This window comes from Hyaena hyaena, unplaced genomic scaffold (assembly GCF_003009895.1).
Source record: "Hyaena hyaena isolate Hyena2069 unplaced genomic scaffold, ASM300989v1 scaffold_144, whole genome shotgun sequence".
Lineage (NCBI taxonomy): Eukaryota > Metazoa > Chordata > Mammalia > Carnivora > Hyaenidae > Hyaena > Hyaena hyaena.
Window position 1 is genome coordinate 2,494,653 of NW_024080776.1, and position 23,559 is coordinate 2,518,211.

Consider the following 23,559-nt stretch of genomic DNA (forward strand, 5'->3'; position numbering starts at 1 on the left):
GAGGGGAGAGGCAGAGTCTTTTTTTTTTTTTAATGTTTTTATTTATTTCTAGGAGAGAGAGAGAGACAGCGTGAGCAAGGGAGGCTCAGAGAGAGAGGGAGTCACACCTGAAACAGGCTCCAGGCTCTGAGCTGGCAGTCAGCACAGAGCCCGACGCGGGGCTCGAACCCACGAACCACGAGATCATGACCTAAGCGAAAGTCGGACGCTTAACCGACTAAGCCACCCAGGCGCCCTGGGAGAGGCAGAGTCTTAAAACAACCCCTCATCTCACCTCCAGCTTTCTCTGCTCTTTTGCTCTAAAAAATCCTATGTGTTCTCTTTCCCAGAGATGGAAAGCAAATATGTAACTTCAGCAAACTGCCTGCTTAAAAGCCCTACCTGCCAACTTTGTTTAGAGCCCATCTTTGTGGGGTTTCCTTTGTTCTTTTTCTTTATAAGTTTATTTATTTATTTTGAGAGAGAGAGAGAGAGCAAATCTGGTAGGGGCAGAGAGAGAGGGAGACAGAGAATCCCAAGCAGGCTCCATGTTGTCACTGCAGAGCTTGATGTGGTGCTTGAACCCATAACCTGTGAGGTCATGACCTGAGCTGAAGTCCCATGCTTAACTGACTGAGCTCCCCAAGCTCCCCCCACCTCTGCTTTTTAAAGTTTATTTATTTGGTTTTACTTTTTATTTATTGAAAAATATTTTTTTACTTTTTCCTTTCTTTCATGTTTATTTGTTTTTAATGTTTATTTATTTTTGAGAGAGAGACACACACAGTGTGAGCAGGGGAGGGGCAGAGACAGAGGGAGACATAGAATCTGAAGCAGGATCCAGGTTCTGAGCTTTCAGCATAGAGGCTGATGTGGGGCTTGAACCCATGAACTATGAGATCAGGACCTGAACTACAGTCAGATGCTTAACCAACTGAGCCACCCAGGTGCCCATGGTTTCCTTTTTTCTTAATAAACTTAGCCTTCAGTATCTAAAACAAATTAAGAGCTGAGATAGGATATAAAAGGTGCCACCACTTGTGAGCATAAGCAGGGTAGTGAAAGGTGCCAGAGACCAACTTTCACTGGTGTGGCAGCGTTTGTGCCCTCGGTGCTTGGCTGCATTTCAGACAGTCCTTTCAGCCACCAGCCCCCATCACCCCATCGCCCCATTGCCCCATTGCCAAAACAAGCTGTGGGTCTCAGGACTGTTTGGATAATTTAAAACTCTTCCGTTCAAGCAGAGGATAGGAACAGTGTGAGTAATATCTGGATAATGCTTTGCAATGGTTTTGATGGGGGAAAAAGAAAGTAAGACTTTTTGATCAGTGTCTGTCTCTGAGTGTGATTTCAGCTTCTATCTTATTTGTACAATATGAAATCAAAGTAGTTTTGTTTATAGAGAGGGCATTCCTCTCTATATTTTGGTAGACTCTGGAATGAGATCTGCTATATAAAGTTGTCACTTCCATTTTCAAATCCACTATTTCATTTTTACACAAAATAATGTTGAGGGACAGTGAGGATCACTGCTTTCCTTGTTCCTGACTTTAATGGCAGTGCATTTAGTCATTTAATATGGCTAATATTTAGCCATTTAATTGATGTTTGCACTTAGTTTCTTGGAAAAGGAAAATAGACTCTTTTTTTTTAATTAAAAAAATGTTTATTCATTTTTGAGAGAGAGAGGGAGAGAGTGAGCGGGGGAGGGGCAGAGAGAGAGGGTGACACAGAATCTGGAGCAAGCTCCAGGCTCTGAGCTGTCAGCACAGAACCCGATGCAGGGCTTGAACCCACAGACTGTGAGATCATGACCTGAGCTGTAGTTGGCCACTTAACCAACTGAACCACTAAGGTGGGTTATCATAGTTAGGAAATATCCTGTGTCTCTTGTTCTACTTAGCATTTTTGCCAGAAGTGATTCTTGAATTTTCTCAGCTGCTAATATAATTCTATGATTTTCAATTTAATTTTATTAATTAGGTTGATGGATTTCCTAATTTTGTACTATCTTTAAGGGCCTGAAATAAATTGTTTTTTTAGGTTTATTCTTAGGTGGCTAATAGTTTTTGTCGCTATTGTGAATGGAATCTTATTTGCTATTACATTTTCTAATTGGTTATTGCTGGTATATAGGAAAGCTATTGATTTTTGCACTTTGATCTTGTATGTGGTCACCTTGCTAAATTCTCTTCTTAGTTCTAATAGTTTGTCAATTGATTTTTGTAGGTTTTTCTATTAAGTGATAGTGTCATCTGCAAATAATCACAATTTGCCTCTTTCTTTTTAATGTTTATACTTCCTATTGCTGTCCTTCCTTTCAAGAATTGAAGTGAACATCTGATATCATTTTGAATAGTAATAGTGATAAAGGTCCTTCTTTTCTTGCTTCTGACTTCAGTTGGAATGTGTCTATTGTTTCACCATTAAGTGTGGACTTTGCTGTAGGCTTTTTATCATTGTTTTTATTAAAAACAATGTATCACAATAAGTTTCCTAGTTTGCTAGGAGATTTTTTTTAGATCACTAATGGATATTGAATTTATTAAGATAGCCATGTTTAAACTTTTAAATTATGAATATAATAACTTAAATTGATATATATTCTAATACTGAACTATCTTAGCAATGCTGGGATAAGTCCTCTTTGGACTTGATGAATTGTTCTTTTAATACACCGCTGGATTGAATTTGTTAACATTTTATTTAGGATTTTTGCTTCACTATTCATACATGGAATCATGTATATATTTTTTCTCTTTTGTCTTTGTCTAGCTTTGTTTTCAGGATATGCTTGTCAGTAAAATGCATTGGGTGGCCTTCCATCTTTTCATTGTTTTCTCCTTTTTTAAATATTATCTTTCTTTCTTTATTTTTGGATGAATGACAGTTTCATTTTTTACACTTAAAGACTGATTAAAAATGATTACTAATTCTATAAAGAAAACCCAACATCTCAGTTGAAAAGTATGGTGACTATATTTACTCACTAAATACTATTTAAGTTTTGCAAAACAACTTGAAAACAGCCAACGTGCGTGTTTAATTCCAGTACAATGGATTCAAGACCAAGTATACGTGTTACATGTTATACCCACCAAGGTTGGATTATGAATGACCATAGTGGTCAGCAGCAGCGTCACCATTGTCACCTTCACATTTCATTTAATACCTTTGAAGATTCCCTGGCAGCATTTTGTGTGTTGACAACATATTAGGGGCAGTGGATTACTCAAACATTCTTTTTTAAAATTTTCTTTAAGTTAATGTATTTATTTTGAGAGAGAGAGAGAGAGAGAGAGAGAGAGAGAGTGTGTGTGTGTAGGGTAGGGGCAGAGAGAGAGGGAGAGAGAGAATCCCGAACAGACTCTGCACTGTCAGCACAGAGCCCAATATGGGGCTCGAACTCACGAACTGTGAGGTCATGACCTGAGCCGAGATCAAGAGTCTATGGCTTAACTAACTCAGCCACCCAGAACATTCTGATTAATTAGCAACATCTGCTGATGTTGTAGGAATTGATGCTTTCACAGCTGGGAACTGTGAAGTGGGCGTCTGTATTACAATCCCTTGCCTTATGAGGGACATTGGAGTCCCTACTTTAGCTGAAACGGACATGATTTGTGGGGCTGGTGTGCCTATAGTGGAGCACGTGGGCTGCTAGCAACTGAACCAACATTTAGCCATGGAGCTATTATTCTTCCTGTAGAATTAGTTGCTTTTTTTGGTAGAGGCTTAAGTGTGTAGTTTGGAGTAGTCAAGCAATATCGATCAAATGGCAATCTAGGACCTGAATATGGCTTGATCAATGGAAAAGAGGTTTGATTTCTTTGCCAGGCAATATCTAATACAAATTCTCTTGGGGGAGAAGAGGTAACAGCAACCCTGAATTGCCAATTGCACATGCTCTGCATCAACAATAGCTATCACAGCATGGCTTGAATAAATTTTTGCATCATTTAGAATTGTGGTCACAAATTGTAAAGCAAACTCCAACACCTGATTTATAACTCTTGCCTCACATCTGTTATCTCCATATCCTTTTGGATTTCAGCCATCATCTGTGCATCTTCTTATTTTATTTTTATATGTTTATTTATTATTGAGAGAACACAAGCAAGAGAGGGGCACAAAAGATCTGATGTGGGCTCTGTGCTGACAGCAGCAAGTCCAATATGGGGCTTGAACTCATGAACCATGAGATCATGACCTGAGCTGAAGTTGGATGCTCACTCGATTGAGCCACCCAGGCGCCCTATCTGTGGAACTTTTTTTTTTTTTTTTAAGTTTTTTGGGGGCCTCTGGGTGGCTCAGTTGGTTAAGCGTCTGACTTCGGCTCAGGTCATGATCTCACGTGTAGGACTCTGTACTGACAGCTCAAAGCCTGGAACCTGCTTCGGATTCTATGTCTCTCTCTCTCTTTGCCCCCTCCCACTCGCTTGTGTGTTCTCTTTCTCTCTCTCAAAATAAAATAAATCTTTAAAAACATTTTTTAATGTTTATTTATTTTTGAGAGAGAGAGAGAAAGTATGTGCATACGTGAGCAGGAGGAGGGGCAGAGAGAGGGAGAGAGAGAAATCCCAAGCAAGCTCCACACTGTCAGTGGGGCCCAATGCAGGGCTCCATCTTGTGAGATCATGACCTGAGCTGAAATCAAGAGTCTAATGCTTAACCAACTGAGCTACCCGGGTGCCCAGTCTGTGCATTTTTTGGCATGCTCTTGGGAGAAGCCATCTCACCAGATTCCATGACATCCAGTGATCAGACTTTTTGAGCTAAATCACCCACGTGAATGCAGTTCAGTCCTGATGCAAGTTCTTTGCCTGACATGGTTTTTCCAACTCTGGGCATAGCTTGGCTGTCCCACCCTCCAGCTCTGCCCCACCATGTGCCCTGACTAGTGAGCAGAATGTTCAGCCTTTTATTATTCCCTTAAATTGTAATAAGTGAGAATTATGTATTCTTTGAAGTATTCCTCTCTTTCGTAGACTCATATATTGTGCTACTTTCATAATTTGGATTGAGAAAAATGTCAATTTCTTATGTGCTCTAAAGTCAACTTGAATAAATGAGGAATAATTTGTTCCTTGATGGTCAACTAGAGCTCATCTGTTTATAATTTTCAGCCTGTTACCTTTTAAAATTGTAGCTCAATAACAATATTTTTAGATTTTCTATGGTTATTGCTCTATTTGGTCTTCTAATTCTTCTTGTAATAATTTCAGCTGCTTGTTTTTACTAGAAAACATAACAAGAAATTATGGCTTTAAATGATAAAGATGTTGACATCAGAACAGTCATGAATTTGGTATTTATTTTTGGGCAGTGAAAACCAAGCTAATATCAAAGGCAGCCCCCTTGGCCTGCTGCTAATAGATTATCACCCGCAATCAATTATCACCTGAATGAAAGAGGCACTGAAAGCAAAGCTTCGGGGGATCAAATGGCCTCTGGTACAGTAAAGAATGAGAGCCGGGGGCTTTGGAAACTACAGTGAAGAGGAGTTTCTTTCTGGACAGACTAAAAACAAAGAATGTCGAGCTCAATACCCTAAAATTTTGGCTCAAGACAAGTTCCAAATCATTGACTTTCTGTGTCTATGAGAAAAATAATATATCTCTTACAGCCATGGGGCTGTGTATAATTGAAAATCAAATCCAAAGTGTGGTTCTGACAATTACTGTAGTAGAGTGTCAGGTATACTGACAGCTTTGCCAGGTCTCTTGTGTGAATGCTGGAGCGCCGACCAGAAAAGAAAGCACTCAGATGACTTGAAGCATCCAAAATCCTATCCCCTTGAACTTCCCTTGCCAGCAGAAGTTCCTCTTCCTCTGCTGAGGCTGAGTGACTCCTAACAATCCTTGTCAGCAGGAAGAAATAGTGACACAGTTCTGTGAAAGCCTTCTGTTGACCCCTTCTGGTAAATCAAGAATGTGCCCGGGTCACAGGATCTTAGATTCAATGAATAAACCCAACCCCATGAAAATACATTGCAAGGGTGTTTCTGGAGGTTCAGTGTTTCAGTGAGTGTCACAACGTCCCCTCTGAAGTACATGTTGCTTCACCTTATACCCTCCAACCATATGAAAGGGGCAGAATACCATATTTCATTGGTTCACATTAAAAAATAATTTAGTAAAGTAAAATCCACATGTTAACCTATTTTAACGTGAACAATTCAGTGGCATTTAGTACATTCACAATGTTTTTTTCTCACATTTTAACATCTCAGTCATGAGAATTCACCTTACAATTAATGGTAGTTTATGGTTTGATAGTGTTTTTTTTTTAAAGACTTTTTAAAAAAATTTTTATTTATTTGTTTTTGAGAGAGAGGGTTGGGGGAGAGGAATAGAGAGAAAGGGAGAGAGAATTCCAAGTAGGCTCTGCACTTTCAGTGTGGAGCCTGATGTGGGGCTTGAACTCACGAATTGTGAGATCATGACCTGAGCCGAAATCAGGAGTGGGACGTTTAACCAACTGAGACACCTAACAGTCCCTAATTGAAAGTGCTTTTAATTACTGTTTTTTTTTTAATATTTTTATTTATTTCTAGGAGAGAGAGAGAGAGACAGTGTGAGCAGGGGAGGGTCAGAGAGAGAGGGAGACACAGACTCTGAAACAGGTTCCAGGCTCTGAGCTGGCAGTCAGCACAGAGCCCGACGCAGGGCTCAAACCCACGAACCACGAGATCATGACCTAAGGGAAAGTCGGATGCTAACCGACTAAGCCACCCAGGCGCCCCTTGAAAGTGCTTTTAAAAGTTCTTCATACCAGAATATAGATGAAGGGGCACCTTTCAGTTGACAGTGAATCCGATTAATCGAAATATGGTACTTGGAGGTGTTCTTAGATTTTTGAGGAGCATACATCATATTTGGGTGTCTTTCACCCCACTTATTTACTTAGTGACCTGAAAGGCTGTCAGCTTTGAGAGAATCCAGAACAAAGGAAAACTGTCCAGTTGGTCTAGGCTGCAATGTAAATAGACAGGCCCATTGGTTTCCATGACCCACCAGATCCAATCATGTTGATGTCACCATGTTGATGGAGTTTAGAGCGAGCCCAGGAGGAACTTTGCAGAAGAAGCCCCTGGGGTTTAGGAAGAAAGCTGTGTACTATTTGGCAAATAGCTAATCTTCCTTCCAGAAACAGCTTTATCTTACTATGTGGCCCTGATAGAGACTGAATGCTTGTCCATGGGACAACCAGATGACTTGCAAACTGAACTGCCCAACACGGCCTGCAAACTATTTGTTCCACTATAAAGTCTATAGTGTCTATAGCATTCATCCTCAAGAAGAAAGGATACAAATGAGGCCAGACCTAAGCTTGTTCTTTTCTGCTACCCATCCTTTGACCAACACCTATGGTCTCAAGAGGCAGAGATCATCTGAATGGATGAAAAAGAACAAAACTCAAATATCTGCTATGTGTAAGAGATGCACTTAAAATGAAAACATACTGGGGTGCCTGGCTGGCTCAGTTGGTAGAGCATGTGCCTCAATCTCAGGGTCATGAGTTCGAGCCCCACGTTGGGCATGGAGCCTATTTAAGAAAAAAATTAAAATGTAAACATACCAAAAAGATGAAAGAAAATAGAAGGAAAGAGATATACCATGAAAACAGCAAGCTTGTGAAGGCTGGGGTGGCTATAAGATCAAATAAAGTCAAAGACAAAGACTCTTACCAGAGATAAAGATATTTCATAATAATAAATGGGTCAATTCACCAGAAACATATAACAATTATAAATGTGTATATGCCTAATAACAGAGCTTCAAAGTACATGAAACAAAAATGAACAGAATTAAAGGAAGAAACAGACGATTCCACAATCATAGTTGGAGATTTTAAGCCCCTCTCAGCAATTGATATAATAGACTAAAAAAATCAATAAAAGGCAGAGATTATTTGAACAATACTGTCAATCATCTTGACCTAATTAATATTTACAGAACTCTATACCAAACTGTGGGACACACATTTTTTTTTCAGTATACATGGTATGTTCACCAATGGACCATATGCTGGGCCATAAAACAAATGTCAATAAATTTAAAAGGACTGAAATTATATAAAACATGTTCTCTGGTCACTGTGGAAATAAATTAGATATCAATGATCATAAGAGATATAGAAAACTCTCCAGTATTTGGAAATTTAGTAAGCCACATAGTTCTAAATAATCCATGGATCAGAGAAGCAGTCACAGGGAAATTAGAATGATAATGAAAATGGAACATAATTTGCAGGATGCAGCTAAAGCAGTATTGTGGTGAAACTTACAACATTAAGTATTAATAATGGAAAAGAAGAAAGGTCTATATACCCCTTGCATTTTCTCATGGAATGCTGACTTGCATCCCTACCTTTATGGTTCAGGGGATGGGATCATTCTCAGTTCATGTCAGGCAGGTCCAGTCTCATACTTAGTGTCTTGTGGTCAGGCATTCAATTTCTACCAGGCCCAGGTGTAAAGCCAGAAACTGCTTCTCAAGTGGTGGCCAGTCATTTGCAGTTGGGATCACAGCCTTACTGCAGAATCCTGGGTGTCCAGGCTGTGATTCTCCTCATTCTCCTCCTGCGGTTGCCTGAAGGTATATAGAAGATCTTTGTCACAAAATACTTCCCAGACCACTGGGTCCGTTGGATAATCAGGCCCAATTGCTGACACAGCTTGTCCTGCCACCGGGATTCACTGGAGAATCCCCTTTTTGAGCCAGGATTCCCCTCTAATCTTCCAGGTTACCCAGTAAATGAGCCAGAGCAACATGCCCAAATGTCGTACGTGCAGCCTCCGAACCCAAAGAGGACCACTAGGCTTTGTAACCCTTACTTTGAGGTGGGTGGTACAAGGGGTGATGTCTTGCTTTTGGCTTTGATTTTGATTTAGTTAATTTAGAAAAGAAAAAAAAAACTGACTTGCAAAGAAGTTTGTAAAGGACTCCAGACTTTAGAAGGACTGGCTTGCCAATACAAACATCTGTCTATCTATCTATCTATCTATCTATCTATCTATCTATCTATCATCTGTCTACCTACATATTTTTAAGCTTTATTTTATTAATTTTGAGAGAGAGACAGAGAGAGAAAGAGAGGGAGAGAGAGAGAGAGAAAGTGGGGGAGAGGCAGAGAGAAGGAGAAAGAATCCCAAGCAGGCACCACGCTCAGCACAGAGCCTGATGCAGGGCTTGATCTCACAACTATGAGATCATGACCTGAGCCAAAATCAAGAGGCAGACACTTAACCCACTGAGCCACCCAGGCACCCCCAAACATGTATTTAAAAGAATAAAAATATCTTAGATTGAACTGTTATAGCAGAACTACTACAGACTAGGTGGCTTAAACCACACAAACTTATTTTATCACAGTTCTGGGAAGACTGCTCTGAAAAAAAAAAAAAAAAAAAGAAGCCAAATGGCATCAAACAGTTGAACAGTCTGGAGTGACAGAGTGAGAGTGGAGTGAGGGAAGGAGCCAGGAATACACTCTGGAGAGCTGATAACTGTCTGTAGGAAACTGGCAAGGGAAGAAGAGAGATACATGAAAGAGTGAGAATTCCAAAAAAGTTGAAATGGTGAGGGGAGAGAACTCCCGAGAGATCTGGAGTATGTGGAGGTGAGGGGGCCAAATGCAGTCTTTTCCACTGTGGCGGGTGGGGCAGAGGTGCCCACTCAGCTGCAGGTCTGGACACTCAGTGCTGGGGACTTGGGGGTTGCCCAAAGAGGCCCCCCAAGAAGGCCTCACTCCACTCTCAGACTGCTTGGAGTTGGCATGGCCTGTGTCCTTCAGCCATTCCCAGAAGAGGCCTTCATCTTTCTTGATCACAAAACTGGTCAGGGACCACACGGGCTTCATCAGAGTCCCTGTCCCCCAGCTTGTTGCCCCAGATTTCCTGGTCCTGGACAGTTCCCCACAGGCTTCCCCCCAGGGGCTCCGCCTGGAAGTCTTGGTGCTTTGGGACAGCAGCATCTTGATCAGGTACATTTATTGGCTGTAGCACTTCTGTGACCTTCCTACTCGTGTCCTTTGCCCATTTTAAAAAGTGGAAAAATTTTCAATCAAAAATTGGCAGCTCCAATTCCCGTCTACTTTGTTTCTTCTTATTGGGGAATAGCTTTCATACAACAAAGTACACAGTTCTTTTTTTTTTTTTTTTTTGAGAGAGAGAGAGAAAGGGAGAGAGAGGGCCTGTGAAAAAACCCAAGGATGGGAGTGGGGGGAGGGGAAGATTCAGAGGGAGAGAGAGAATCCCAAGCAGGCTCTGAGATGTCAGCACAGAGCCTGAATGGGTTTCAATCTCACAAACCACGAGATCATGACCTGAGTCGATATCAAGAGTCAGATGCTTAACTGACTGAGCCTCCCAGGCACGTCAAAGTGCACAGTTCTTAAAGGTACCTGCTGGAGGCAGTGGTCATGTTTGTCTTTACTACTGTATACTCAGGGCTAGCACAGGGCCTGGCCTAAAGGGCTACAATTCTCCTTTTTCTTTCTTTCTTTCTTTCTTTCTTTCTTTCTTTCTTTCTTTCTTTCTTTCTTTCTTTCTTTCTTTCTTTCTTTCTTTCTTTTTCTTTTTAAGTTTTATTTATTTGAGTCATCTTTATACCCAATATGGGGCTCAAACTCACAACCCTGAGATCAACAGTCACATGTTCTTCCGCCTGAGCCAGCCAGACACCTCGAGTGCCACACTTCTTTTTTTTTTTTTTTCCAAAATGTGTTTTTATTTTTTTATTTATTTTTTTTTTTACAAATAGTTTATTGTCAAATTAGTTTCCACATAACACCCAGTGCTCATCCCCACAAGTGCCCTCCTCCATGCCCATCCCCCCCTCCCCCCCACATCCATCAGTCCTCAGTTTTTGTCAGCATTCAAGAGTCTCTCATGGTTTGCCTCTCTCCCTTTCCCCCACCATTTCCCCCCTTCTTCTCCCCCTTGTTCCTCCGTCAAGTTCCTCCTAATCCTCCTATACGTGCACACATATGATATTTGTCCTTCTCTGCCTGACTTATTTCGCTCAGCATAACCCCCTCAAGGTCCATCCATGTTGCTACACATGGCCAGATTTCATTGTTTCTCATTGCCATGTAGTATTCCATGGTATAGATAAACCACATCTTCTTGATCCATTCATCTGTTGATGGACACTTAGGCTCTTTCCATGTTTTAGCTATTGTGGAGAGTGCTGCTATGAACATTGGGGTACATGTGCTCCTATGCCTCAGCATTTCTGTATCCCTTGGGTAAATTCCTAGCAGTGCTATTGCTGGGTCATAGGGGAGTTCTATTGTTAGTTTCCTGAGGAACCTCCACACTGTTTTCGAGTGCCACACTTCTAAGTGGCTTACAGTAAGCACTAAACAATTTGTTGAACGAATTAATGAACAAAGCTGGATCAATTTACATTCTCATCAACAGGGTAGGCTTGTGACCATTTCAGTAATACCTTTGTCAAGAACAGGTATCACAGGTATTATTTTACGGTTTTGCCCTACCCAATAGGCAAGAACTGGGTATCTCATTACAGTTTTCGATTGTTCATTTCTTTGAATACTTGTAATGCTGCATGTTTAGCGGTACATTTATTGGCTGTAGCACTTCTGTGACCTTCCTACTCATGTCTTTTGCCCATTAAAAATTTTTTTTAATGTTTTTATTTATTTCTAGGAGAGAGAGAGAGACAGCGTGAGCAGGGGAGGGTCAGAGAGAGAGGGAGTCACAGACTGAAACAGGCTCCAGGCTCTGAGCCGGCAGTCAGCACAGAGCCCGACGCGGGGCTCGAACCCACGAACTGCGAGATCATGACCTAAGTGAAAGTCGGACGCTTAACCAACTAAGCCACCCAGGCGCCCCAAACTGGAGTTCAGTCCTTTGCCCATTTTAAAAAGTGGAAACATTTTCAATCAAAAAGAATGAAATCTTGCTGTTTGCAACAAGGTAGATGGAACTAGAATGTATTATGCTAAACGAAATAAGTCAGTCCGAGAAAGACATATATGATTTCACTCCTATGTGGAATTTAAGAAACAAAACAGATTAACTTAGGGGCAGGGAAGCAAAAATAAGTTAAAAACGAGGAGAAGGGGCACCTGGGTGGCTCAGTCAGTTGGGTATCCGATCAGGTCATGATCTCACAGTTCGTGGGTTCAAGCGCTGCGTTGGGCTCTGTGTTGACAGCTAGCTCAGAGCCTGGAGCCTGTTTCAGATTCTGTGTCTCCCTCTCTCTCTGACCCTCCCCTGCTCACGCTGTCTCTCTCTCTCTCAGGAAAAAAAAAAAACAACAAAAAAAAACCCAGGAGAAAAACCATAAGAGACTCTCAAATACAGAGAACAAGCTGAAGGTTGCTTGTTGGGTATTGGGTGGGGGGATGGGCTAAACGGGCGACGGGCATTGAGGAAGGCACTTGTTGGGATGAGCACTGTGTGTTATATGTAAGTGATGAATCACTGGATTCTACTCCTGAATTATTATTACACTATATGTTAATAACTTGGATTTAAATTTTTTAAAAAGTGGGAAGATTTGTCCTTATTAGTTGGAAAATATTCTTTATAATTAACCTGAGCAAGACCAGGTCAGATTGAGATGTTCTGGATCTTGATCACACCACATACAGACAGCCTCCCCTTTCTCAGTTTCTTTTGTTTGTTTTAAGTTTATCTATTTTATTTTGAGAGAGAGAGAGAGAGAGAATCCCAAGCAGGCTCTGTATTAAAAAAAGAATCTAGGCTGTGACCAAGAAAGGATGATATTCAAATACCCATAGGCTAAAACCTAAACTCCTTTCTATGGACCTCGATGCCTACCTCTGATCTCAAGTCTTCCTATTCTCCCCCTCCTCACTCACCACCCAACACACTGGACTTTTTGTTTGTTTGTTTGTTTATTTTGAGAGAGACAGAGACAGCATGAGTGGGAGAGAGGCAGAGAGAGGGAGACCGAGAATCCCAAGCAGGCTCTGTGCTGTCAATGCAGAACCCGACACAAGGGTCTAATTCATGAAGTCACAAGATCATGACCTGAACCAAGAGTCAGAGGCTTAACCGGCTAAGCCATCCAGGAGCCCCTGGACTTTTTTCTTTATGTGCTTTTTACATATAGAGCTCGTTCCATTTTAGGGACTTTGGACTTGCTACTACTCCTGTCTGAAACATTCCTCCTCCAGGTATGCTGTGGCCATTTCTATCATTTAAACCTCAGCTCAGATTTCGAGTTTTTGGAGAAAACTTCCCTGACCAAACTACATAAAGCAGTCCCCCATCTTATTACCCTATTTTATTTTTTTCATAGCTCTTGTCATCATCAAAACTTACACTGTTTTATTGTTTATATGCTTCTTTTCTTCCACTAGATATAAGCCCTACCATAATCCTTTTGTATCTCATTCACCCACTGCATCCTGAGAGCCTAGAACGATGCCTGATATGTACATAAATTTATGTACCATGATCTTCATAGAAATAATCTATCAGAAGAGGTAGATATTAAACAAATAATTACACAACCAACTACAAGCAGAGTCAAGCGTTTGAGGCAGAGGAGTAGGACTCCTTCTCTTTGCTCTGTCTGCTTCTGGTTCCAAAAGTTATTCCCTTTCCTGTGGGCAATTTCTGCAGCAGGACCCTGGCTTCTTCTAGAAACTATTTAGAGGCCAGAAGAATCACCCAGAAATTAGGTCTCAGGAAAAGGGCAAAGTTTCTACTTCTAGGCCCAATTCTCTAAAGTTTTGGGGTCTAGGTAGGCTTGAGTCTGCAGCTGCTGCACCCCTGTCCTCCTCAAGCCAGAACAGGTTACCACACTGATAGCTAACTTGTGTAGGTTGTCCGCTCCTCTAATCCCTGCTTGGTTCTTTGGCGGGCCTTGGCTTGGAGTCTGGTTTCCTTAATGTCTTACCAGGCCCGGACTCCACCTTCCATGTTCATTGGCCACGTGTCTTGCATGTTTGCAGGCTGGTTTGCGAGGCTGAAGTTGGGAGCTATTTACCCTGTCCCTTCTGCCTTTCCTCGGGACCTCCAGTTCTATACGTCTCTAGGGAGATTAGTAAGTTTCTTACTTTGAGAGAGAATTCTTCCAGTTGCTCCCTGCTCAAGGCCGTGTTCTTGGGCCTTTTTGTAAACCCACACTAGTTCAGTTAGCTCCCAGATTAGTGAAGTTCCAGGAAGCTGGCTCCAGAAAATCCCCATGAGAGGGGAGCTCCATCAGAGGAGGGTCTAGACCTTGCTCCATCTTGGCAGCTGTCCTGGGATGCTACACCTTGACTACGTTATCTCTTCATCTCCGATGCTTCGCACAGTGCCTGGTACATACTTAGCACTTAGTGAACAGGGACCATTAATACCATTAACTCATTTAATAAAAAAAAATTAAACGTGCCAGGCAATTTGCTAATGTTTTGCATGGATTATCGGTACTTCATTTAAGCAGGTACCATTACAATTTGCGTTTTACAAATGAAGAAACGGGTTCAAAGGAATTAAGCTACTTCCAAGGGCCAAAGCTCTGCGCTCTGTTTTTATTGCCCGAGACGCAACAGAGCAACATACAGGGAAAACGCCAGAAAGCAGGCAGCATGCGAACACTGGCGAGCCCGCGGGAGCCAATGCCGGTGACTAGCCTTCCGCAGTCGTCTGCTTTCACACTGGCATGCCAGCCGGCTCCATTTCCGCTCAGCACATACCGGAAGTGTTCCTGCCGGCCGCATTTCGAATGCGCACTACCGGAAGTTTCTGTCCTAGGCTTTGCGGGTCTAGAGGAGCGTCGGCAGCGGCAGCTAGGGAATCTAGGTGTGGAGGTGCTGGTGCTTAGGAGGCAGACGGGGCCGTAAGGGAGACCCAAGTGGCAGCACGCGGGTGTAATCCCGACCCGACCCGGGTTACCTTCCTCCTAGCGGCTCGCCCCTTCACCTCGCCCTACTTGGGGCTAAAGTGGCTCCGCCCCCTGATCTGAGTCGGATCCCTTCTCAGGCACTGACCCTTGACCTCGGGGGCCATCCTCCATCTCTCTGGCGCGATGGCTACAGGCGCAGATGTGCGGGACATTCTAGAACTTGGGGGTCCAGAGGGGGATGCAGCGTCCGGGACCATCAGCAAGAAGGACATTATCAACCCGGACAAGGTAGCAGGGGCGCCTGAGAACCTTGGTTTTGGGAGTGAAGTGGTGGGAAGGAGTGACAGCGGCAGAGAGATGGGGGAGATGGTGGGGTGCTGCACTTCTAGTGAGATGGGCGGTAAAAGGTGTGATATAGGGGTCAGAGAATATGTGTTACCTTGATGACATGGGGCGGAGGTGGTAGGACACCCATGGGAAATGGTGGGGACCAAGAGAGTGTGATACTCATAAGATATGAGAGTATCAAAAGAGTGTGACACTTGTAGGATATGGGCAGTGGCACCAAGTCAGCGTGACATTCTGAGAGATGATGGGAAAGTATTTTATGGTCTGACAGATCAGGGCTCTACCCAGGTGAGGTGGGGTTGGGGATGAGAATGACTTGCTCCGACTAAGGTGCCCTGTGAGTGGTTTCTCTAATTTCATAGTGTGTCATTGTACCTGTAGATGCTGTTTTGTTCAGGGATTGAGCTGGGTTAAAGAATTTTCAGGGAAAGGAGTCTAGGTTGTGGTTTCTAAATTGTGGTTTCCCTTCTCAGAAAAAGTCCAAGAAGTCCTCCGAGACACTGACTTTCAAGAGACCCGAGGGCATGCACCGAGAGGTCTATGCATTGCTCTATTCTGACAAGAAGCAAGTATTAGAATCCCAAGTCCCCCAGGCTCTGGTTCCTGACCCGTCTTGCATGTCCTGGTCCATCTGTATGATTTCTCTGCCAGTTATATCTCTGCTGCCAGTTATCTCTCTGCTGGCTCCTGCTTACTTAGCAGGATATAGAATTTGCTCAGATTTCTCATTCTAGGACATGACTCCCTTGCTGTAGGGTAGATCAGCTTGGTCTCAAAAGCTCTCTACACACTTTCTTACTCTAACTTCTCATCTCTCTGAACCTTGCTGCCAGGGATGCACCCCCACTGCTACCCAGTGACACTGGTCAAGGTTACCGCACAGTGAAAGCCAAGTTGGGCTCTAAGAAGGTGCGGCCCTGGAAGTGGATGCCCTTCACCAACCCAGCCCGCAAGGATGGAGCTATGTTCTTCCACTGGCGACGGGCAGCTGAGGAGGGCAAGGACTACCCCTTTGCCAGGTTCAATAAGGTGAGCTACCACCATTTGGACATAGGCCAAGATTGCTCACCTACTCTGAGCTACTCAAAGTGAGCTTTCAGCCTCCTAGGGTTGGCTCCAGAGGCCACTCAGTCTTTGTCTCAACGATTATTACCCACTCACTCCACAGTGGCAAATACCTGCAGGGTGGGATTTCGTGGGTCTCTTCTGCCCGTGGGATCCTCTCCTTTCCTGGACCTGGTCTGGGCTTTGGTGGCTGCTCTTGGCCCTTCAAATGTCACTGTTCCTCAGCTGTGCCCTTGTCTCTCTGTACTTTCTCCCTAGTATGTCTCATTTTCTTTGTGGCTCCAGTTGTCTGCTCTATGCCAGTGACCCCACTTAATATTTCCAGTCCAGAGCGATATCCAATCACTTACTTAATGTCCGTCCCTGATGGCCCCACAGGTACTACTTCACATCAAGTAGGTACCCTTGAACAGAATTCATCTATTTCCTGTATTTCTCACCCAAATCCGTATCAGTGAATGGCACTAGTATCCACCCAGTTGCCCATACCAGAAACTTGGGAATCATCCTTGACTTGACTTCCCCTGTAGGTCACCAATTACTTCAGTCAACAGCAGGACAAAGAAGGTAGGGGAAGACAGATAATGAACACGTAAGCAAATAAATTGGATTCTTTCAGATTTGGGCCATTAGTAAATTGAAACCAGGATATGAATGGGGTATGAAATGAGTTAAAGAGTGAAAGAGTATGTGTAGGAGAGGCCTAATTTAGACAAGGTGTCCAGGCTGGGCCTCTCTGAGAAGGTGACATTTGAATTAGATCTCAGTGATACATTTAATCATTGAGTCCTGTTGATTTTGTTTCCATAATAAACCACATTTACCTTTGTTCTTCATCTCCTGTGCTAGCACCATGGTCCAAGCTGAATCATCTGTGGTCTAGATTACTGAAGCTTGGACAGAGCAGGGTCTTACCCACACCCCCCCAGCTAGTGAGGGGCAGAGGTGGGCTATGCTAGGATTTCCTAAGCTGTTGTTCAGGCCAGTATACAATATGGTGTCACAGTCCCTGCAGCCTGGAGCAGCCTAGACTTGGAGCCTAAAAGCACTAAGGGCCTAATCCCAGGACTTCAAGTCCCAACTTCTTCCCCCGCAGTCCAGTGTAGCCAACTATACCTGAACAACTCTGCCGGAATGGCCTACAGGCTTCTTAGACTGAGCACATCTGGGTGTGACCTATCATTTTCGCTCCCCCCATCCCCCCCAGGAGACCTGATTTTCTTCCATCTCACCAACATCCTCAGCCTCCCCCCTGTCCCCAGGTCTGGTGGAGAGAGAGGCTGGAGGTGTAGGTTTGGGAAGGGACAACCAAGAGGTGAGGTGTTGAGGCATTGGGTGGGAAGGTTAGATGAGAGAATTTGAGGAGAAGACAGAAGAATGTTCATTTTGTATTTGATGAATGCCGCTCCATGTCGAGTCAAGCCCTATGCACTGAGTTCACAGAACTGCACCAGAAGCATTTCTGCCCTCAGGAAGCTCTGCATATTGTTGGGGAGGATATGGGGAGAGGCGCAGGCAGTTACAGTTTGCTGGGGTACATGCTATTTTGGGAGGACCTGAATTCCTTGGAAGCTTCCTGGAGAAGTTAGAGCTGGAATTGAGTCTTAAAGGATATCATCAGGCACTATTAGGAAAGGAGTGCAGTGGCTTTTTAAGGCAGAGGGACTAGCATGAGCAAAGGCATAAATAAAAAACCAGTCACATGCATGGCATGCTGTAGGCATTTCCCTGTTGGTGAAGCCTAAAGCCTAGGGTAGGACATGCTAGAAGGTGAGGCCTGAGAGGTAAGCAGGGCCAGGCCAGGCAGGCCTTGGCAACCAGGCTCAGGACTCTGGGCTTTGCCCTGATGTCTTTGAGTAGCTACTAGATAGAGAGAGACGGAATGCAAGTTGGGGAGAGGGGCAAAGGGAGAGAGTGAGAGAATCCTAGGTAGGCTCCATGCTCAGTGTAGAGTCTGATGCGGGGCTCGATCCCACAGCCTTGGGATCATGACCTGAGCTGAACTCCAGGATTGGACGTTCAACTGACTGAACAACCCAGGTCCCCTGCTACTGACATTTTTAAGCAGAGTAGTGTGAGGATCTGATTTGATTCTTAGAAAGATCATGGCGACTACAGGTGGAGAATGAAGTAGGAGTAAGGTGAACTAATGATCTTCCCTCCAGTGCTGCTGGTTGCTGGGGCCCCGCTCTCAGTCTGTGGCTCTCCAGATGCTCCCTTACTCACCCCCGAAACACAGGAGTGGGCGCCTTTCTCACCCTACATCCAGTTGCTGAGTCCTGTGGTTTTAACCTAAAATTATATCTGTGTCCTTTTCTTTACCTTCCACTGGTGCTGTTTCAGTTCAGGCCTCTTCACTTCTCACCTGGATTATCTCCGACCTCAGCAGGTCTCTCAGGCTCTTGTTTCACCCTGTCTGTCCCAAGTGCTGTAAGAGTGGTCTTTGTAAAAGAGAATCATGGTCATTTCACTGTTCTCTTTCAAAGTAACCTTATTGTCTCCCGTGACCTCTTCTCTGACCAACACTTGTCCCCAGGCTGGGTCAGGTGTCACTCACTACACCCCAGGCATACCTTTGTCATCAAACTCTCCACGCTGGACTAAAGTGTTTTTTTCAGCTGAACTGTGAGCGCTGAGAAGGTAAGGCCACTGTCTATCTTACTCAGCACTATGTTCCCAGCATAGGTCTAGCGGGCCTGTGATAAATATTTTTTGAATGAATGAATGTCTCTCTCACTTGACTGTGAGCCCCTTGGGAGCCGGCCTGTGTACACAGTTCCTGCAGGGTTGGGTTTTTTTTTTTTCTTTTTTCTTTTTTTAATTAAATGGAATTGAAATCCATTCCAATACTTAACCAAGCCTGGGAAATGAGAGGGACTTCCTAGAGGAAGAGATCAAAAGGATGAGAAGTTATCTAACATAGAGGAAGGAATGTGGAACTGGGGATGCATTTCAGGCAAGAACAGCAAAGGCTGAGGGGGGAGAGCCTAGTATGTTCCTGACATTGTGGGGCATTTGTTTGGAACTTTGAATGCATGAGGGACGGGCTGCCAAGAGGGGCCAGGTCACCTACAGATGTGCTCATTGGTAGATTCTGTAAATATTCATTGATACTTAGTGTGCCTGCCCCTGTGCTGAACGCCAAAGATAGGAAATGAACCAGACAGTGCTTGTTCTTGAGGAGTTTATGACTTATCTGGAAGGCACTTATATCTTAGTTTAGTGGAGAACCTTTGAGGGGTTTAGTAAGAGGTGGTTGGGTGACATGATGGATACGTATTCTAGAAGAGTGCTTCTCAAATTATCTGTGATGAAGGATTTTAAGAAAATATTTACAATCTGTCAGTCTGATAAAGATAGTAAAATTATAAGAAAAGACAAAATACAAGTCCATGTTTCTTCATACTAGGTTCGGTAGCATGTGATTTCTGTGAAATTGTTATAAAGGTTTCCAGTATAAATGCCAGCTTCCAGTTTCCATCCTTACATAGACTAGTGAGACCAGTTTGCAAACAGCACAGGTCTGCAGGCTGTTCTCTAAGTAGCAGTGGTCAGAGAGATCACATCTTGGCTGCTGACAGAGAATTGTTTGGAGGAGGATTGAATAGAGGAAGAGAGACCAGTAGGAAGGAGGTTTTTCTGATTCAGACAGTGGTAGTGGTGGTCTAGACTGAGATCTGGCTGTGGAGATCGAGATTCTGGAGTTGAAAAAGCCACGGATTTGTGGAAGGGGTGGGGTCAAGGTTAAAGATGGGAATTAGAAATGCTTTCTAGGATTCTGTCTTAGGCACCTGTGTTGTCTGATGGTGACATTGACTGAGAACTGAACTGGAAGAGATAGGAGTTTGAGGGAAGGTGATGAGCTCAGTACCGAACACATGTATATTTTTTATTGAGATATAATCGATTAATCTGTTAATTTCAGGTGTACAGCGTGGTTCATATTTGTATATATTGCAAAATGATCACCACAGTAAGTCCGGTTAACACCCATCACCCAAACGTATTCAGTTTGAGGTGTATGTGGGACCTCCAGTAGGATAAGTCCAAGAGGCAGCTGCATATAGGTAGGGTCTTGAGAGCAGGTTCAGAGCCAGTGTGGTTTTTGATAGAGAAAAGGGACTTCCCTAGTCCAGCCTAACATTGACTCCTTCCTGGGGAAGGAGTGGTGGTGGTGCTTTTTGTCTCTGAGAAAGGTTTGGGGGGTGGAGTGTGGCAGAGGGGAGGCAGGGGCATGCGTGTACAGGGCTGCATCTTGCCGCCGGGAGAAGGATTCAGGCCCCCTTTCCAGTAGAGGTTAAGTGACCTTGGCCTGCTCTGGGGCAGCTGCAAGTCTCATTATCACCACTGGGTGGCAGGAATGCTTCAGACAAATGTTCCATGGACAGGGGACCTGGGCTTTTCTCTGGTATGTAGCTATCTGCTCTACTCCAGAGTTAAATTCCTGTTATTGAGGCTCTGGAGCTGCAGGCATGGTGGAGCCAACCCGGACTGGGTGCAGAGGCAGGCCGCGGCCTTAGAGCCCAGCTAGACTCCAGTCAAGCAGTTTGTTTCCTCACCTGGAAACATCGTTTCCAGGCTGCCCTGTGCAGGGGCCTAGTCAGAGGGTTTGCTTTGGTCCAGCCTAGAGATTGGCAATAAACAGGAGGGGCTGTGATCTCGGGCTGGAGCCCACTGGATGTGACATGACGTGTCCCCACTCTGTCCCTCTGTGCCAGTAGACTGTGCAGGTTCCTGTGTATTCAGAGCAGGAGTACCAGCTCTACCTTCATGATGATGCGTGGACTAAGGCAGAAACGGACCACCTCTTTGACCTCAGCCGCCGGTTTGACTTGCGTTTTGTAGTTATCCATGACCGGTATGACCACCAGCAGTTCAAGGTGAGCTGGTGTCATGCATTTGCATGTGTGCCCAGTCCCTGGGCCTAGGAGGCCCACTGCCTTTATGCTACCCCTTCCATATGCTTCTCGGTGTTCATCCTCCCTGCCATGTCTTTACCCTCAGAAGCGTTCTGTGGAGGACTTGAAGGAGCGGTACTACCACATCTGTGCCAAGCTTGCTAACGTGCGGGCAGTGCCAGGCACAGACCTCAAGATACCAGTATTTGATGCTGGGCATGAGCGACGGAGGAAGGAACAGCTAGAGCGCCTGTACAACCGGACCCCTGAGCAGGTCGGCCCTGAGCTTCACTGCCCCTCGTCCATGTCCTGCAGCCCTTTGCCTCCATCCTGCATGCCCTCATTTCCCTCCCCTGCAGGTTCCCTGCCTCCCTGCCTAGTCCTCCCTCACTAGACTCTGACCCTGCTTTTATAGCTACTCCCCTGGGCACCTGCACACACTTCACGGCATCTTGCTTTCCCAGGTGGCAGAGGAGGAGTATCTGCTGCAGGAGCTACGTAAGATCGAAGCCCGGAAGAAGGAGCGAGAGAAGCGTAGCCAGGACCTGCAGAAGCTGATAACAGCAGCAGACACCACTGCAGAGCAGCGGCGCACGGAACGCAAGGCCCCCAAGAAGAAGCTACCCCAGAAAAAGGAGGCTGAGAAGCCGGTATGGAGATGGAGTCAGTCCGGCTCAGGGTGGAGGGCCCTGAGAGCACCCAGGGCTAGCAGCATGCTGGGACTAACACTGGGCTCTCTCCCTGCCACGCCTCGGTCTCCATGACTTCTTCTCCCCAGGCTGTTCCTGAGACCGCAGGCATCAAGTTTCCGGACTTCAAGTCCGCAGGCGTCACACTGCGGAGCCAGCGGGTACGTGCCACTTCCATTGCTGGGCTTGGGCCCTGGGCTCTCTGAAGCCTGCCTGCCGCAGCCATTGGGCTGGAGCACCAGGTGGGGTTGTACCATGTGCTGCAGAGAGAGGGAGATTGCGGGGATGTGGCCAGGCTGAGGTCAAAGCGCTTGTGCTCTTGCTATATTCCACTTGCGGGCTATTTCCTTTTCTGATGCAGAGCTGCCTTCCTGGGGTTAACTTCTCTTCCACTCCCCTTTGCCTCTGGTCCCCCAATCCTCAGCAACTTGTGGGGGAGAGGGCTTAGCAGTCTGGGTCATTGCAGATGAAGCTGCCAAGCTCTGTGGGACAGAAGAAGATCAAGGCCCTGGAGCAGATGCTGCTGGAGCTCGGTGTGGGTGAGTGGGGGCTGGGCCCGCAGGACCTACCCGTAACCCAAGGCTGCCAGTCAAGGCTGGGCAGGGGAGGGCACTTCCTGTGGCTGGCCTTCCTGCACACACTGGCTCTGCCTGTGCCTTCCACCTACCGCCTGCAGAGCTGAGTCCGACACCCACGGAGGAGCTGGTGCACATGTTCAACGAGCTGCGGAGTGACCTGGTACTGCTCTATGAGCTCAAGCAGGCCTGCGCCAACTGCGAGTACGAGCTCCAGATGCTGAGGCACCGGCATGAGGCCCTGGCCCGGGCTGGCGTGCTGGGGGGCCCTGCCACGCCAGCATCAGGCCCGGCCCCAGCCTCTGCTGAGCCAGCAGTACCTGAACCTGGTCTTGGCCCCGACCCCACCAAGGACACCATCATTGATGTGGTGGGCGCACCCCTCACGCCCAATTCGGTAAGAGCCTTGGTGGGCAGTGGGGAGCATGAACAGGCCCTGCACGTGAGCAAACACACGAACATGTACAGACCTGCTCCCTCTAGTGCCCGCAATGGGAATGGTTACTCTGATGGGTTCTGAGACTGAGGGTAGGAGTGGGTGGCCGGCCAGTGGGCATCACCTTCCCTGAGAGTGTGAAACACACTCACCAAGCTTGAATAGAGCCTTGGGGGCCATTGACCCCAACACCTTCTGTATCTTCTCAGAGGAAGCGACGGGAATCGGCCTCCAGCTCCTCTTCTGTGAAGAAAGCCAAGAAGCCATGAGAGGCCACACGGGGTGTGGGTGATGCTGCTGTGTAAATAGAGCTGCTCAGTTGGACCGGTGCTTCCTTTTCCTTCCCACCACTTGTGATGCCCCTGGTTGGGAGGGTGGGCAGGAGGGGTCACCTCACTCACTCCACAGAGTGGCATTGGGGCTTGCCAGCGTTGAGGCCCTTAGCAGCCCTCTAACCACTACAGTTTTACCCAAACATCTGTACTTGGTTCTGTACTCAAGATGGTTCACACACAGCAGTGGCCTTGGATACCAGCAACTTTGAACACTGTCTTGTGCTCAGACAGCCCCTGTAGCCTGTGACTATTCAGTGAGGGTCTCACAGGTGCTCAAGTGGTTGCCAGCCCCACTGGTGGCCTTGAGTAGAGCAGCCCAGAACATGCCCTAACCTTTGTACATTATCTTGATGGCATCAGGCACAGCACCACCCAGTCTCTCCGCACCCCCCGCCCC

General features: G+C 45.5%; 1 protein-coding gene and 1 pseudogene across 1 annotated transcript; one reads left to right on the forward strand and one right to left on the reverse strand.

Moving 5' to 3' along the window:
- Window positions 1-3,465: 3,465 nt before the first annotated feature.
- On the reverse strand, window positions 3,466-9,843 carry LOC120236040 (annotated as a pseudogene).
- A 4,874-nt stretch (window positions 9,844-14,717) lies between these two features.
- On the forward strand, window positions 14,718-23,151 carry DMAP1 (DNA methyltransferase 1 associated protein 1). The gene is made up of 10 exons (XM_039238642.1): window positions 14,718-15,104; window positions 15,638-15,729; window positions 15,998-16,193; window positions 20,951-21,109; window positions 21,234-21,401; window positions 21,592-21,777; window positions 21,906-21,977; window positions 22,283-22,355; window positions 22,493-22,788; window positions 23,037-23,151. The coding sequence occupies exons 1-10, from the start codon at window positions 15,000-15,002 to the stop codon at window positions 23,094-23,096; spliced, it is 1,407 nt and encodes a 468-aa protein (XP_039094573.1). The 5' UTR covers window positions 14,718-14,999; the 3' UTR covers window positions 23,097-23,151.
- The last annotated feature ends 408 nt before the right edge of the window (window positions 23,152-23,559 follow it).